At 34.3% G+C, this 18919-nt stretch overlaps 1 protein-coding gene across 1 annotated transcript in view; it reads right to left on the bottom strand.

Moving 5' to 3' along the window:
* The window catches only part of LOC106470640 (voltage-dependent calcium channel type A subunit alpha-1-like), a 96528-nt gene that overhangs the window by 32279 nt on the left and 45330 nt on the right, over window positions 1-18919 (bottom strand). Inside the window, exons 3-11 of the mRNA XM_022399266.1 lie at window positions 18674-18813; window positions 14656-14756; window positions 11926-12081; window positions 9513-9736; window positions 8236-8339; window positions 4549-4664; window positions 4283-4342; window positions 3136-3225; window positions 2645-2671 (exon numbers count right to left, since the gene is read on the bottom strand). Coding sequence (XP_022254974.1) covers window positions 2645-2671; window positions 3136-3225; window positions 4283-4342; window positions 4549-4664; window positions 8236-8339; window positions 9513-9736; window positions 11926-12081; window positions 14656-14756; window positions 18674-18813 — 1018 coding nt within the window. The remainder of the gene's footprint in view (window positions 1-2644; window positions 2672-3135; window positions 3226-4282; window positions 4343-4548; window positions 4665-8235; window positions 8340-9512; window positions 9737-11925; window positions 12082-14655; window positions 14757-18673; window positions 18814-18919) is intronic.

The raw sequence follows: 18919 nt of genomic DNA, 5'->3' as shown, positions 1-18919 counted from the left end.
GTCCGCAGATATACCACTGTGCCACTGGGAGACCAAGAAGCATGGAAGTCTCCAAATGACACGCAGAGGTATCCAGGAACCGTTTAGAACCACCTTGGTAGATATTGCGCAGCAAGCCGAGTACAATATTATGTGATCTGTAGCTGTTCCTGTCTGCTCATCCTACTGCTGACTATCGTAATGCTTCAATCTTCTCTACCGAATCGCAGGTGAAATCGTTCTTATTTCAATTTAAAGCTAAACATAAAAAGGTTATAGCTGAAGCATAATAGGTTGGCAACTGCTTAATAAATGATGCTAAGAATGTGGCTTTATTGATATATATAGTGAATTTACTCCCAGCTAGTACTGGCTAGTATGGAGACTTGAGGATGCTGTATTTCACTCAAAAATTTATCAATTAACAAACGAAAACTTGTCTCGAAAAGCTACGTTCAAAACTACCCTCTTTGGGAGTTTCCGGATCGAAGTTATCTTAAATATTCAACAAATTGTAGTGTAAACACATTCCTTGGCTCCCGAGGGACGTTTTAATAATGTGAACTAATATAGTGATAATTATATTTATTTATAATTTAGACAAGGGAATAATTAAACACAGTAGGATATTGATGTTATCTATAATACTTAAATAGTAATCTTAGTACCTCAATAACTAACAACGTAGAGAGATTAATTGGACCAGATTTATAGAAGTTTTCTGTAACTATGATCTTAGGCGGAAAAATCAAGTTAATGACGTCAGAAATATATCACTTCTGATTGGTTAACGAGACTTAAGTTGACAGTAATATTTTACAAAATGGTTTTATGATGCTCTACTGCATCTATATGTTTCTCGTGAGAACTGTTCTTGACTATTCAATAAATCCTGTGATTACATACGTATATGGATTACTTTCGTCACACTAAAATAATAAAATTACTTGATATTTCGAAATTGGACTCACAAATATAACAAAACTTTCTTCATGTTAGGCTTAACAAAACACTATGGTCTTAGAACTCTAAAAGATAAACAGAAACCTAAAAAAAAATGCCAGAAATTAAATTTTCTTACTACATTTAACAAGTATAATTTTTCATATTTTTATGAATAACTTCAACAATACGTGTTTAGTAATCAGACTGAAACCATTTTTAAAAAATTCAATCTCCATTATTGTGTTTCATCTTTATATATTTGTATGTAAAACACGTCTGTTGTTACCTTAATTTTTCAGTCAACTGAAAGTTACTGATTAATTGGGAATGATACATTTACTTTTTCAACAGTGGTACACAAATAATAAAAATACAAATCAGTGTCTCAATAGTGCATCCGTACTTACATGAAAATTACGTTTATATGTGTAAGTTATATTCTAATATCATTTATACAAACACACACAAATAAATATATGTTAATCGTAATAGTTACTTCTGCGTCTACATGAAAATGAAAATTCATAACAAAATTGCTAGAATATAATTGAAAGACATATGGGGTAGATCCTTTTTTTTATAATTTATAACCTCTTTAGTCAAGAACTTTTTTTTTATAATTTATAAACAATTTTGATTGTCAAGAACCTTTCTTTATAATTAATAACCTTCTTAGTGAAGAACCTTTTAAATAATTTATAAATTATTTTGATTGTCAAGAACCTTTTTTTATAATTTATTAATTATTTTCATTGTCAAGAACCTTTCTTTATAATTAATAACCTTCTTAGTGAAGAACCTTTTAAATAATTTATAAATTATTTTGATTGTCAAGAACCTTTCTTTATAGATTAGACACTTTCTTCATGGTTAACCTTTGGGACACACTCCGTTCGATCACTCGTACCTTTTTTTTTTGTAACATATTTAATTTAGAAAATTCTCAAAGGAAGTTAATTTCAGTTATACTTCATTTCTGGTCTGCCAATAGAAATTGTCCGTGTCGACAGAGAAACACTGTTTCTAATTTTAAACGCCACCCAAAAGTTATGTCTGTTATTACCCAAAATTTTCAATCAACTGAAAGCTACTGTTTAGCTGAGAATAATACATTTACCTCTTTAACAATGGTACACAAGGATTAAAAATACAAATCAGTGTCTCAACAGTGCCTCCGTACTTGTATCAAAATTACGTAATAAACACTATACACTTTCCGATAAATAATCCACATTTTAACCATGTTAAGGTTCTATAAAAAAAGCTCCTAAAAAGAGTAAATTATTGTATTTTTTTATATAAACAAGAAACAACTTACAAATAAACAGTTGACCAGAAAAATATAACTTCACAAAAACGTATTCAGTGATTAATTTAGGTTTCAAACAACAACAACAACAACAAAGAAAAAAAAGGACAAGCAATGCGTTGATGATTTATTGTTTATAATAGGAAGGGATAATTTAATAAAACATACATAAAGGAAGCCTTGTGTAACATAATATTACAAGGCTCACGTTCATGATTGTAACAGTTCTTTAAGTTATGAATATTAATAAACCTTAGCCACATTAATGAATTCAAATAAATAAAGATACACATGTTAAAACGTTCTATGAACACTCTTTTTTATTATATATATATATAAAAAAATAAGATGTATGATTTACTTAATACACATTAAAGTTAAAAGCGCATCAATTCTTCTTCAGTTATGTACCTTTTAATTTACTCATCTTTGTAGGGACTTGTGGGGACAAAAGAGGGCGTTGTGTAAAAACCAGGGAAGAGCATGCAAAAAAAGAGAAGAGGTTAAAAGTTAGTCAACAAAGATCATACCAAGATATGAGGTGAAAATTGTCTTCATCACACGAAAAAGCAAAGCTCAAGAAGCTGTTTTTTTTTTTGTGCGCATGACATAATTCAAACATCCATTATCATCCCATATAATCGATCCCATGCACTTACAATCACATCGTGTAATAAAAATACAAACTGTGGCATTCATATTACAAACACAGGCCTATTAAATTCGTTTAAGCTTATATCAGCAATCCAACCGTTAATGTGAAAACAAAATGATTATGTAAGATATCTTCAGAATAAAATACGTAAAGATCAAGAACTGATTACATCTAATAATAGAAAAACAAAATCAAAATTCTGAAAAACATTGCTAAATCAACATGATATTATACTACAGGACGTTACCATCCTCATCAGTCTCCTTCTCTTCTTGCTCTGTACTTTTACTCTGCATAGTTTTTAGTTTCTTCCGCTTAGCTGCTGCTCTCCCCCTGGCTGTAGAATGTCGACATAAAAGAATAAAATAACTTTGGTTTGAGGTAGAAATTTGAACATTTTAAAACCCTGAAATTTTTCAAAAAAATAAAAAAATAAAATCTGAGATTGCGTGCAGTTTTAGAACCCTTGTTACTGAGAAAAGAAGTGTTTTTTTTTAATTAGGGTTATCTAGGCAGAGTCATACATAACATCGAACTGATAGACCAGAAGGAAAGCGCCTGGTTTAAAAAACAGAATAATGGGATTTGACTGTCACTCTTAAAATGCCCCCAAAAAGTGTTGAGCAAGTATTTTTGTGGAAACTGGAAGGAAACAGTTATTCTCAGATTCACAGTCCAAGGAAGTTAACCACTTTAGTATTGTTTGTTTTTGAATTTCGCGCAAAGCTACACGAGGGCTATCTGCGCTAGCCGTCCCTAATTTAGCAGTGTAAGACTAGAGGGAAGGCAGCTAGTCATCACCACCCACCGCCAACTCTTGGGCTACTCTTTTAACTAATCCACTAATAGTGGGATTGACCGTCACATTATAACGCCCCCACGGCTGAAAGGGCAAGCATGTTTGGTGTGACGGGGATTCGAACCCGCGACCCTCAGATTGCGAGTCGAGTGCCTTAACCACCTGGCCATGCCGGGCCCCACTTTAGTACGTATCTTAACACCAAACAATACAGAGGTATAGGTTCGAAACTCGCCGGGCCTTAGTTTTTTCTTCTACAAAAAACAAAACAAACATATTTAAATATCCTGATAATTCATAATTGACAAGCGATAAATTCAACATAAATAAATAAATACCCTATAACCCGAGCACTTTCGAAAGGTGGACCTTTTTTCTTCAGGGGCAAACTGTTTGAAGAAGAAAAGTCCACCTTTCGAAAGCGCTCGGGTTATCGGCCTTATATTCATTTCTGTCAAGACTTTTTGAACCTACGTGTTTTTCTGACGCGATGAATTCAACAAATATCTTATGTCGATCAGTAAATCCAGTTCTATAACATTTTCACACAGTTCAAATGTAAAACCTTTCACACAATTCAAATGTAAAACCTCACCTTCAATTATATGTAATTTCTCTTCTTCGGTAGTCCTTTCTTCTGCTAGTATCACTTCCTCTGTAACAACAGTCGTCAAAACAAAATGATAATTTTTTTTATATGATTCAGTGTAGAAGAATGAAGCGTTTACAGCGTTTTACAGCAAAGTAAACGTAAATCTCTCTCTGAAAAAAATACTTAATACTTTCATACTAGGTTATCAATTTAAAAATGAACCAAACAATTTAATAATAACTACAAGAACTTTACTTTCAGCTATGTACCTGCTCGACATATCCATTCAACATAACCATTTAATTCTCTCTCCAGTTGTTGTCGACGTCTGAGTTTTAAAAAAGCTTGTCGATTTTCGACCCTTTCTCTCTCTTTAGCGAATTCCCTGTGAATATAGAAATCAGCTAGGTTTTATGAAAGCTATACCTTCACACAAAGTTAAATGTTGAAATATAAATTTGTTTTCAAAACTCTCCCAACGTCCCGTTTATCGACTTCAAAAGTGTTATTAACATATACTTAAGTATGAAAGACAAATGTCAGCATTAAATAAAAAATAATACAAGAAGTATTCTCGATTCATTAATGCGCTCTTAAAATGTTTCTAGTTTTTAAAATAGAAACACTTTTTGATTAAAAAAACAAACAAGAATATTTATGCCTTTTGGTTTCGTTGTTTTTAAACGCAAATATTTATAATGGGATACCTGTACTCTGCCCACCACAGGTGTCGAAACCCGAATTTTACTGTCTGGTATTGTAAGCCTGCAGAATTTCCACTGAGCCACTGAGGTGTGAGGGGCATATTTATGCTTCTCTTGTTACCCACACACAAATTCTTAGAAATAACTTTAAACTGTAGATTATCGTTGATTAAGAATTTAGAAAAGATAAATTATTTTCAATATATTATCGTTCTACAACAGCTGAGCTACAACCGTCTGCTAGAAGAAAGCAAAGTCACAAAATCTCTAAAACTTGAGTTTTTTTTATTATACATCACCATGGTAACAAACATTTTTATACATCACCATGGTAACAAGCAGTTTATAAATTACCATGGTAACAAGCAGTTTTATACGTCACCATGCTAACAAACAAATTTTTATACATCACCATGGTAACAAAGCAGTTTTTATACATCACCATGGTAAACAAACATTTTTTTATGCACCACCATGGTAACGAACATTTTTATACATCACCATGATAACAAACATTGTTATACATCACCATGGTAACGAGCAATTTTATACATCACTATGGTAACAAGTAATTGAAAAATACGCACGTTAAATACGTCTTCTTTAGTTTTAACACTCTTACTGAAGCCTTCTTCGGGCAACAGTGGGGATATAAAAATGGATACGGCAAATAAATTATGGATGTAATATTTTCTGGAAAATCCCTGAGGGACTATATTTAAGAACGTAATGTTTAAAAATTTAATAGGCCTAATACTAATGTCCAGGAACGTCGAGAGCCACCACGGGCCCCGGGGCAAACATCCTCGCCGGGCCCTCTTTCTCTCTCTCTCTTTTTTAACATTTTCAAGAATTTATTGAAAAGACTATCCCTAATTAGGACAGCAAGGAGCTTATAAACCAGACAAAATCGTAGCAGCAGCCGTTTTTACCTCTCAGTATAAGCGTACAAACATTAATAAAGTAACAACAAATATCTATTAAATCTACAAATACATATTAACAAATACATATTAATTATTACTCAAATTATTATTTCAGTCGTTCTTAATGTATCAAGCATCTATATGCAAAGAAAAGCCAAAAACTATGATTTTTTATCATTAAATGAAGATATAGCCTAAAGATGCTTTGCGGGCTCTACGGCATAACCAGGTTTCATTCGCCCGGGCCTTTGGGCAGTTGCCCCCCCCCCTGTCGGCGGGCCTTCTAATGTCTTATAAAAATATAATTGAAATCCGCGTCTCTCCAGAACACTACACGTGTCTAACTAAGTTGCCTATATTATGAGTTAAAAACAAACAATAATGTTTAAATTACTACTTTGCTTCTTTTAAATCATTTAAACAACAACCTGTTGTAAAACTGTATGATCTGACGAATAGCGCTAGCTCGAAACGTCATCCTTCTTTAAATAAAATATATAAAACATGGCGATTGTTCAACCTATTATTTAATTTTGATATTTTCGTCGCCTATGCGGTTTTAACTATATTTGTCTTTTGAATCATTTGCCTAACAATATTATTGATCAAAAGTTATATTAACGTGTTATGTAATTCCAACTGCCACGTTAACTATTTACTTGCGATTTTCGTGGCTATGGTAACAAACAATATTATTGCGCACGAGATATCTTTATATCTGTATGTATATATATAATAACACTATACTCAATAACTACGCTTTATATGGGTTGCTATCGTTACAAACACTATTATTGGGTAAATTAAAATATATTCCTAGAAATTAATACTAACTTTCAATTAGAGCAAGGTAACTGCTTAGATCAAAAATAAAAATCTACCCGGTAGTGACTACAACTAATTATATATATTGTTTTTCATAAAGATTAAGAGGCATTAGGCTTAACATTTGCGATAAATAAAGTATTTGGTGAGATGATTTTTACCATAGTCTTATTAATTTATCATTTCCAAATCAAAGTCGTGTAAAAATTTCATTTCAGGTTTATCTTTTATTTCCCACACAAGACACTATCTAAAAGGCCTTTCGTTTAATAATGTAATTCTTCAGTTGGGTTGAACAATGAGAAACCAAAGATTCTCTAAACGCTATCTATTTTTGTAGCACAGTACTTTAAAAATTACAATTTAAATGCCGATAGATGGCAAAGTATTAAAAACCAATAGGCCTACAATTTGTGATAAAAATCATGTAAATTGCAGATTTTTTTGTAACACTTTCTTCTACATTTGTTATATTGGTTTCTAATGCATAACCGACGAGTTTTGGCATTGACGAAAGGTCTCTTAGGCATGACTTGTGGGAGACAAAAGATAAATCTGAAATGCTGTTCTTATATGTTTCTCTGATTTTGAATCCGAAATGAACAAATTATGAGGAACGTGGAAAAAACGTGTGTAATTTATGTGACTTTTATCATAAAATTTATGTTGCTATTGTTTCGTCAGCTTTTTGGCGTATAAATTATGAAGTACAACACATTTTTACGTCAGGTGGTTACCCTTGCTGCTAAACATAAGGCCGATAATATCTCAGATATAATTATAGTTGTTACAAAACACTAGCATTAAGCCTATTCTCTTTTTAGTAGTTATATATTCTTTATCCAGTCCCTTAGGGTTTTCAGGAAAAAGAAAAACCCTAAAGGTCTCGGTAAAATAATGTAGTGTTAAAATATAATAGGCTTAATACTAATGTCTTATGACAAGTATAATTAATGATAATCACGCTTCGCCAGCTTAAAAATGCGTTCACGCTCTAGCAATTGTTGTTGTAACATTTGGCCTATTATAAATAGTATTCCGACTACAATTGTGTTTTCTCAAAACCAGCCAGCCTGATGACCTCAGGATTTAGCGAAACGCGATTACAATTGATATGGTGTACATAGTGTGGTTGAAATACTATTACACAGACTTCTTCTTCTTGAAAAACCTTAAGAAACTGAATATAGATCGTAGTATTAAAAATATAGTAGGCCTAATACTCATGCCTTATGACAACAATATTTAATTATAATCATGCTTCATAAAATGCATTCACACCATAACAATACCTCACATGGTTCAGTCAGCTTTAGGTTAGCCCTAAATCCATATGCTAAGCTAACAATACAAAACAAACTCAATAAATAAAAATATAATAATAGTAAAAATAATTAGAAATTATAAAAGAAGATAAGTTAAACATACCGTTAGTGAATGTAACATTAAAAAAAATATAGTATACATATTATCACGCAATGTTTAATCGTAGTATACTCACCCACTGAGGACCCCCAGAACTAAGTTGAGCATAAAAAATGATCCGATTATGATCAAAGGAACGAAGTAAATCCAGTTGAATGTGCTTCCTAATGCGTCATTAGTCTGTAAAAAAACAAACCAAAACCTAAATAAAATACATTTACTGATTGAAAGTAATACTCTTAATATAAGCAGGATTGAAATTGATTACGTCATAAAAACTCGAGGCTATTGGGTGATAGAAGAAACTTGATTATATTTTTTTGGAAAGGATTAATATTCGTCCATTTGTTGTTTAAGACTGAAAACGTAATTTAACCAAGATTTGATGGAATAATTCGAGACTTTTTTTTTTACCGACTTGCATTACTCTTCAACGAGGTTAAACTCTGAAGGTTCTAATTAAAATCATGATCGTACATTAAAGTTTTATGAAGGTATATTCTATTAGTTAGTTCACGATAATCAATACTTCGATTTTCTCTGATAATCTTATTTATAATATCAACCGTGGAGTCTGTCCGAGCGTTGTCTGTCTCCCGTTTGAAAAGCTGCAAACGCAGGCAAACCTCAACATTCACTTTCGAAATGACGGGAGAACAGGCATGAATAATGTAGATGCCAAATTTTAGTTCACAAGCAGAAAATTCTTTGCTAATTTTTTTGTTAGGAATTATTCATACTATCTTTCACATTTCAAAATGTTTCGTAACTTAAAAAATAAAAATGTAGATTTACCGTATGTTATTGTTGAGCGGCTCTTAAAATGACTGAAATGCTCAACAATTACTTTTCGCGGTGATCGGTTTGGCTCTGGGTGAAACCAAGAGTAAAACACAATTTGCCTTTTTATAGCCCTAAAAATAATTTAAATTGATATATTAACTTAAACTTCTCCCATCACTAGGGATGGTTACTTTTGCTAAACTAACTTAAACTTTCCCGTCAATGGGGACGGGTACTTTTGGTAGATTAACTGAAACGTTTTCGATCACTGGGGACGGATACTTTTGATAGATTAACTTAAACTTCCCGTCACAGAAGACGGGTACTTTTGATATATTAACTTAAACTTCTTCGATCACTGGGGACGGGTACTTTTGCTAAATTAACTTAAACTTTCCAGTCAGTGAAGGGATTTCGAATTCCGTATTTTGACGTTGTAAATTCATAAACTAACCGCTGTCTCTTCAGGGGACTGGAGGTGTTGTAGTCAAATAATATCATTCAGCAGTTTGTAAAACGTAGTAGTTATCTACTTTAAAAAAAATGTACGAAATATAACAAGACTCTTACCCAGTATAACATTGAGGTCCAGCCTTCTTGTGTGATACACTGGAACACTGTTAGCATGGCAAAAAATATGTTATCAAAGTTGCTGATACCAAAGTTAGGACCCTTCCATTCCTCCTTGCAGGTCGCTAACTGAAGATCACACGTGTGGGCTCCAAAAGGAGCGCTCTCAGGGTCTAGCGTTTTGTAACAAGGGACTTCCTGCTCGCCCTCAGGAACAATTTCCCCTAAAAGCAGTAGAAAACGTAGGGGCTTCTGTTAATAACCGGTTTCAGGTTAAGTCCTACATTATTTTACTCTAACTGTTTACACGTTAAGCCCTACATCATATAACACTAACTGTTTCCTGGTTAAGTCCTATATCATATAACACTAACTGTTTTCAGGTTAAGTTCTACATTATATGGTGTTAGTATAAATAGAAATACTTTACTTTAAGCCACAACTTGCTGTAGCTAATAATGCTTGGAGACGGCTTGAATGGGTAATGAAGAATTATTAGTCTCAAAGTGGGTTCCTCGTCATCGAATTTGCTGTAGCTAAGACCTGATAGATGTGACTTGTTAACACCCAGAGACAGTACGTGTGGTTTGTTAACACCCAGAGTCAATAAGTGTGACTTGTTAACACCCAGAATCAGTAGGTGTAACTTGCTATCACCCAGAGTCAGTACGTGTGACTTGTTAACACTCAGAGTCAATAAGTGTGACTTGTTAACACCCTAAGTCAGTAAGTGTGACTTGCTATCACCCAGAATCAGTAGATGTAACTTTTATCACCCACGGTCAGTAGATGTAACTTTCTATCATCCAGACTCAGTAGATTTTAATCTAGGTTCAGCAAATGTAACTTTTATCACCCAGACTCAGTAGATGTAACTTTCTATCATCCAGACTCAGTAGATGTAACCTGCTTTTAATCTAGGTTCAACAAATGTAACTTTTATCACCCACGGTCAGTAGATGTAACTTTCTATCATCCACGAGTCAGTAGATGTAACTTTCTATCATCCAGACTCAGTAGATGTAACCTGCTTTTAATCTAGGTTCAGTAGATGTAAGTTTCTATCACCCAGAGTCAGTAGATGTAAGTTTCTAACACCCAGAGTCAGTAAATGTAACTGTCTCTCACACAGAGCCAGTACTTATTACTCACTGTCTTTCAAAGACATAGAATGTAGCTATTTTATATCGTAGTGACAGTCCCCGTGGTTTATTCACTTTGTGTTTCAGTAGAGGGAGCTACTGTAGTTATTTTTCTATTGTTATTTATGGTGTTTTTCTTGTTATTGTTCTATTGTTTAACAGTGTCAGAAGATAAGAATTATTCTTACCCAGTGTTTCAATAGAGGGAGTTATTGTAATTATTTTACAGTTATTATACTGTTTACCGGTGTCATAATATGAGAATTATAGTTACCCAATGTTCCAATAGATGGAGAAACTATAATTACTTTTGGTTTTAATTTTTTTTTATCAGTGTCGACAGATCTATGTCGATGTAATGCATCGATAACATTGAAATATACTGAAATGTCACTTTTGGATATAAAATATTAAACATATCAACTTTGTTTTTGCTGAATACTTCACTATTTATGTAAATACAGGTGAAGAAAAATTATAATGTTCATATATCAAATAGTGGTGTATTTAGCCCTCAAGAAATATTCCATTCCAGTACTTATCACCCATCCTTCTCTACTTAAAGATAAAACTGCTATAAGGCATTATATAGAGAGATTTTATTGGGCGATTTATATACATAGTCTGGGGCATGTTGATATAGGGTTTTCCTTTCTAAAACAGATAAATTGTTTTAAGACAAATCGTGTTACGTGTCAGTCACGAGACCATGTGCTTTTGCGCTCTTTCGCCCAATCAGTCTAGAAAAGAAAAGTCATGGATATATATCCTTGAAAATTTCAGTATATGACGCTATTCATAATTCATGCTGTTATCAGTGTATTAAACCAGGTTGAAGTTTACTTTCATGTTTGTTATGCACTCAAAGGTGGAAGAGATAAAATACGACTTTGATAACACTTAGGAATTATTTTGCTTGCGAAGTTTACTGATCATGTAAGACAGAAATGTTTGATAAAAAGAATCAAAACATATTGAAACTTTCTATCGAGAATAAGTATATGAATGATTATACTGTGATCGAGAGTAAGTTGATGTATTGTGGTTTCAGTTTTGCTAGTTTAATGTTTATAAAAGCAGGGGGCAAACGTTCAGTGATTAATCAACGTTTTCATAGAATAAAACATTAAGTTTCGTTTTCAAAGAGATACGAGTGCAAATCGTTTATAAAACCTCTGATATTTTGTGTATTAATGCATCGTCTTTCTCAGTCTCGTGATTCAGTGTTTTGAGAATAAGGTTTACAGCTTAAACAAAAATATTGTACTTACCATTTTCTTCTAAACTGTAGCATGTTTTATGAAAAACACCATTGTAAAATTCAAGGCCAATAATTGCAAAAATGACGATGGCAAACAGCACCAAAAGACCGATTTGAAGTAGAGGTGCCATTGCTTTTATAATAGATTTTAAGACTACCTGAAGACCTGAAAGAGACAACAATGTACAAATTAGTAAACAGTTTTCTCATAAAAATATTTATAGCTGACGCAATTTTAAGTTTAAAAAATATACAAGATTTGTTTGTTTTTTGGCTACCCAGCTTGTTGGTTTGTTTCGGATATTCGTATAAAGTTACACAAGGCCTAGCTACGTGAGATAACCTTAATTTTGCACTGATAGACTAGTGTAAAGGCCAACAGTCTTTACTGCTAACGTTTGAACTATTTGGACTACTTTAATCAAATAGTGAGATTTGACCGTTACTCTTATAACACACCCACGGCCCCCAAATAATGGAACGTGGTTTTGTTGCAAGGCGACGCGAACTATGGCACGCTAAACAAGAACCCACAACCAATCTTTATGGCTACATTTGTAGAGTATACTTTTCTAGAAAGCTTAAAAGTTGGATGGTACTTAAAGACCTTAAGTAATAACACAAGAAATTGTATCACACAACATCTCCAAACCTAGTTGGTAAATCCATTATTTAACGTCTTAGAGTTGCCACTTGAAATGAAGTGTAGATATTAGACTCGTATGTTATTCACACACACAAGAACTATTTGTTATTTAACGTCTTCGAGTTGCCACTTGAAATGAAGTGTAGATATTAGACTCGTATGTTATTCACACACACAAGAACTATTTGTTCTTCTTATAAGACTGGATAACTAGCACGTTCTTGAACAGCATGATTAATATGTTGTTTGTTATTAAGCACAAAGCTACACAAAGGGCTATTTGTGCTCTGCCCACCACGAGTATCTAAACCCATTTTCTAGTAGTATAAGTCCGCAAACATAACCACGGTGCCACTGGAGGTCCATGATTAAGAAGCACTCAAATTTGATATTGAAAGATCTAGAATCTGGATTTTGTAAAAGTCCCCCCCCCCGCCGCCCCCTTTAACCGACATGTTACTACAGTAATCGTATAATTGTTCTTTGTTTGTTTGTTTTTTCATAATCCCTTTTACGGACAAACCTGGTGTTCCAAACAAACAGGAAAAGATAGGCTGAGATTAGTTCCGGGTTACCACGGTAACTGTGACGTACATCTTTGTGCTGCTACCTGTCATCACACGTGAAATTTAGCTCACATAAAACTGACTTGGTTAGCCGGGATCCCTCGCCCAACCTTAGGCATTTAGTGTTAAGAAAAATAGTTAGAATGTTTAAATGCGGTATATAAAGTGGCCCGTATGAGTGTCTTTTCTTTTTTTTTTTGACAAAATTTTTGAAATCCCGAAAACACACCCTCCACAATTATTCAAGACGGTCTCCTCTTTCATATCTAACTTTATTTATTTGTTGAATTTCGCGAGGGTTATCTATACGAGGGTTATCTGCACTAGCCGTCCCTAATTTGGACTAGGGAGATGGCGGCTAGTCGACACTACTCACCGCTAACACTTGGGCTACCCTTTTTGCCAGTGAATACTCGGATTGACCAGTATAACGCCCCCATGGCCGAAAGAGGGAGCATATTCAGTAGCGGGATTCGAACCCGCGACCTCAGGTTGCAAGTCAAGCGTCCTAACTACAACCAACATTCTTATCCGCATGATAATGTAACGTTTTACTTATCAGTTTATTTGTAATTAAGCACAAAGCTACACAATGGGCTATCTGTGCTCTCCCCACCAGGGGTTCGAAACTCGGATTGAGGGACCAACCGACGTAGTCTACAAATTTCCTGTTTGTTATGACATTTACTAAAATGACCAGTTTTTATATAGCTTTCAAAATGTTGAAAGAACCGAGCTTGCACAGTTTCTCTCAATCCCAGCGCCATCTATAGGAGCCTGAATAGCATTTCTGTTCAACCGCCATTTATACATAAAATACATAACGATTGTTTGTTTGTTTTTGAATTTGGCGCAAAGCTACACTAGAGCTATCTGCGCTAGCCGTCCCTAATTTAGCAGTGTAAGACTAGAGGGAAGGCAGCTAGTCATCACCACCCACCGCCAACTCTTAGGCTACTCTTTCAACTAATCCACTAATAGTGGGATTGACCGTTACATTATAACGCCCCCACGGCTGAAAGGGCGAGCATGTTTGGTGGGACAGGGATTTGAACCCGCGACCCTCAGATTGCGAGTCGAGCGCCTTATCCACCTGGCCATGCCAGGCATACATAACAAAGAGATGAAAATGTGCCATATTATGTTTAGTCAGGTGTGTTAACCATACGAAAATGGTATTCTCGTATTTTGATTGTCTATAATTTCTCATATCAGATTGTTTAAATTCACGCTATAATTATTAACATGCGACATTACTTTAGTATAATAATAATAATAAAACAAGTCAGAAATAAATCACAAAACAAGAAATTAGATAAATACCCCTAAGTGGTTTAGAAAGGTTTGCCATTCGAATTTTTTCTGGTTATGAATTTGTATTATTTTTTTTGGGGGGAGGGGGTTCGGTAGTCGTAAGTATAGGTAATTACTTACTTCATATGAAGTTCAGTGTTAGCTCAGATACAAAAAAACAAAACAAGAAAAACGAAACGAAAACCCAATTTATTTATTTATTGGTTTCACTCACTTGGTATACCAGATACGAGCTTCAGAGGTCTGAGTACCCTTATAGCCCTCAGTGTTCTCAAGTCGACTTCTAACTTATCAGACGCGTAGGAAGTAATGAATCTGTAAAAAAAAAAAGGAAAATAAAAACCAGGGACCAGACTTACATCTACGTTTAAGATTCCTAGAAGATGAGCTATCTAAGAAGTGGAAGAACGAAGAGTAAAACATCCATCAAGAATCGATATCATCGTCTGACAGTCTCTTAATACATTTAGTTACACTGAAAACAGAAATAATTCCGAATCTTTTTTTCGATTTTATTTGTTTTTTGTTCATTGTAAGAAATCGTGTTTACTCTCGGTATTACTCGCTATAACTTAGCAAAATAAGACTGCCAAGCCATTCTTTTTTTTTCTAGTATTTAATTGTTTGTTGTTATTGGGTTATCCGTACTTGGCACAGGTATCGAAATCCGGATTTTAGCGTTACAATCCGTCGTATTTACTGTTGAGCCACTAGAGAGTTATGCACTACGACTTTTTTTTCCCTCCAACGTTCTGGAGTTGAAAAATAGACGACAGATGGCAGCACTGCTTTGAATTAATTTTGAAGAGATAATGGCGAAACAGAGTTGGAAAGAAAGAGGAGGTTATTCCTTTAAAGTCCATTAGCGGTCTCTACGCATGAAAACAAATGTGGACGATTTTGTGTGTGTGTGTGTGTGTGTGCATATAGAGCTGAATGACGTACATAACTGTGCTGCAATTAATTTCTATACGAATCAGACTATGAATATTTTTCCGTGCATTTTGTGCTCAAACAAACAAAAGATAAAACATGAACTTCCTATTAAAAAGAATACTTATAACAGATAATATACACTCATGCTACGGCAGTACGCTTATATCTGCCTCATTATTCTGATTTCGATTTTCTGATAACACGTGTGCATTGGGAAGTTAGACACGTGTCGGTATAGAAAACGTGAACGTTACATACAACAGCCAATTGTTCGGCTCTCAAAACAAAGAATATATAAACACTATGTGAGGAAAAATATCACGAGTATGTTATATTATTTACTATAGGAAGTAAGCAAACAGAATTTCCTATTGGTTATAATGTAAAGATGTTTTCTCTATTATTATTACGCGAGATTTAGCCATGGTAGTAAGAAAAAAGAACCATCTAAGATTTGTTTCATCGGGAGGACAATTAACAGACAAATGAACTGTTTTGCTCATTTAAATTTCCGTTAAATTCTATCGATAAACAGATTTTCTTTTACGGCTCTTACGAGAACTTTAAATTGACCTTTTCTTAGTAGTTCATTACATTACCTTGGCGCAAAATTGTTTGTTAGTTTTAGAGCAAAGCCACATTGGGCTCTCTGCTGTGTCCACGGCGGGAAATCGAACCCCGGGTTTTAGTGTTGTAAGTCCGTAATCTGAACGCTGTCCTCCCGTGGACCACATAGCGCGTGAATCCTTAATGCTTGAAAATGTTCTTTTATGTCATTTTCGAGTCAACTAGTGGGCATAGAATAAAACATTTAAACCGATTTACAAAATTTGAAGTCATTAAAACAGCTTTTTGATGTATAAGCCTGAAAAATAATTGTTATCTACAACTAGGTTTATAGATACCTGAAAAATAATTGTTATCTACAACCAGGTTTATAGATATCTGAAAAAATAATTGTTATCTACAACCAGGTTTATAGATACCTGAAAAAATAATTGTTATCTACAACCAGGTTTATAGATACCTGAAAAATAATTGTTATCTACAACCAGGTTTATAGATACCTGAAAAAATAATTGTTATCTACAACCAGGTTTATAGATACCTGAAAAAATAATTGTTATCTACAACCAAGTTTATAGATACCTGAAAAATAATTGTTATCTACAACCAGGTTTATAGATACCTGAAAAATAATTGTTATCTACAACCAGGTTTATAGATACCTGAAAAATAATTGTTATCTACAACCAGGTTTATAGATACCTGAAAAAATAATTGTTATCTACAACCAGGTTAATAGATACCTGAAAAATAATTGTTATCTACAACCAGGTTTATAGATACCTGAAAAATAATTGTTATCTACAACCAGGTTTATAGACACCTGAAAAAATAATTGTTATCTACAACCAGGTTTATAGATACCTGAAAAATAATTGTTAACTACAACCAGGTTTATAGATACCTGAAAAATAATTGTGACGAGATAACGTAAGTGATAACTTCTCATTCAAATTTATATCTCAACATTAAAACAATAAATAATAATCTGTTTGGTCACATTCCATTTTCTTGGATTTGGAATGTTTATTCCCTTGAAGTAGATATGGATAATATTGCTTTTAAAACTAATTGGAAAGGTTCACACCGTTAAAAACAGGGATCCGATACCAGTGGTGGGTACAGTGCAAGTAGCCTGTTTTGTAGCTTTACACTTAAAACAACAAACATTTTGGAAAGAAAAGTTTGATATTTCCTAGTTTTTATTGTTTGTTTGTTTGTAATTAAACATAAAGCTGCACGATGGGCTATTTATTCTGTGCCCACCACAGGTATTGAAACCAGAGTTTGTAGCTTTGTAAGCCTCCAGACGTCCCGCTGAGTCATTGGGGGCGGTTCTTTATGTAACAAAATAATGTGCGCTGATTACTTTGTATGCTTGATGAACAGATTTTTTTTAAACAAATTATAATATATACCAGTGAAGGTTTTTTTTATTATTATTAAATATCTCGCATACAAATTTGCCATTTGGGTTATGTTTGTTTGTTTGTTTGAAGTTAAGCACAAAGCTACACAATGGGCTATCTGTGCTCTGCCCACCACGGGTATCGAAACCCGGTTTCTAGCGATTAAGTCCGCAGACATACCGTTGTGCCACTGGGGGGAGGGGGGCTTTTGGTTATGAATAAGAGTGTCAAGAAATGTAATTTGATGTTGATGTTCAACTGTGTGTGTTTGTTGAATTGCGCATTAAGTTACTCGATGACTGTCTGGTATACCAGAAGGAAGGCAGATAGTACACAGTACCCACCGCCAACTCTCGGGTTACTCTAATAGAATAGTAGGATTTGACAATCGCTCCTGTACCTCCTCCACCCAAAGTTCCTGCACCCCTCCATCCAGAGCTCCTCCAACCTCTCCACCCAGAGTTCCTCCACCCCTCCACCCAGAGCTCCTCCACCCCTCCACCCAGAGCTCCTCCATCCCTCCACCCAGAGTTCCTCCACCCCTCCACCCAGAGCTCCTCCACCTCTCCACCCAGAGTTCCTACACCCCCTCCACCCAGAGCTCCTCCGCCCCCTACACCCAGATTTCCTGTCCTCCCTCTAAGCTTCTATCGATCAAACAAATCTTAAGTTATGTGGTAACGTATATAATAATGTGTATGCTTTCCAAACTTCCACTATTCGAAATAATTATCCTTCGATCTGAAGTACCTCTAATACACATACATATACACTCAAAAAATCCCCCTCTTATTCTCAACATTAATTAACCCAACATTTACATCAATCTTGTCTCTGAAAATTCGAAGAAACTTATTGGTTGAATCATCTGTGGCTTAATCTTGGTATTAAGCGTCATTCAAAGAAACGTATTGGTTGAATCATCTGTGGCTTAATCTTGGTATTAAGCGTCATTCAAAGAAACTTATTGGTTGAATCATCTGTGGCTTAATCTTGGTATTAAGCGCCTCGGTAATCAACTCGTTACGAATTATTTCTCGGACTTTATCCACCATAAGGAATCTTGTGCCTTCCTACTCGTAGCGTCAGCCATGTTGGATAATAGGATGTACAACTAACGCCATCTGTCCTCTATCTTTACCTGATATCATTAGCTTATGATACTACCCAAATTTATTTACAAATGTGGGTCTACATAGAATATTAAAAAACAAAGTGCTATATGCGCATGCGCAAAGTTTACCAGAGAAAATATTTTTAAAATACTTCGCAGGTATAAAAAATTAAAAACACAAATTGAAAAAAAAAATCCATACTTACCCCGTGACTACCACGATAAAGTCCATGATGTTCCAAATATTACGAAGGTATGATCCTTTATGTAGTATAAACCCTAACGCTAGAATCTTCAAGAGACTTTCTACGCAGAAAATACCTAGAAAATATGGCTCTGTGTTCTCCTGGCGGAAAAAAAAGAGATTCTGTTACTAAGAGGACACTAGTTACTTATAACTCAAACATACACAATTTCTTTTTTTTTTCCCAGTGTTTTTATTAAATATTGTT

The sequence above is a fragment of the Limulus polyphemus genome, unplaced genomic scaffold (assembly GCF_000517525.1).
Source record: "Limulus polyphemus unplaced genomic scaffold, Limulus_polyphemus-2.1.2 Scaffold4132, whole genome shotgun sequence".
NCBI classification, from domain to species: domain Eukaryota; kingdom Metazoa; phylum Arthropoda; class Merostomata; order Xiphosura; family Limulidae; genus Limulus; species Limulus polyphemus.
The sequence above is the reverse complement of the archived record's forward strand: the minus strand, read 5'-3'. Positions and strand labels throughout refer to the sequence as shown.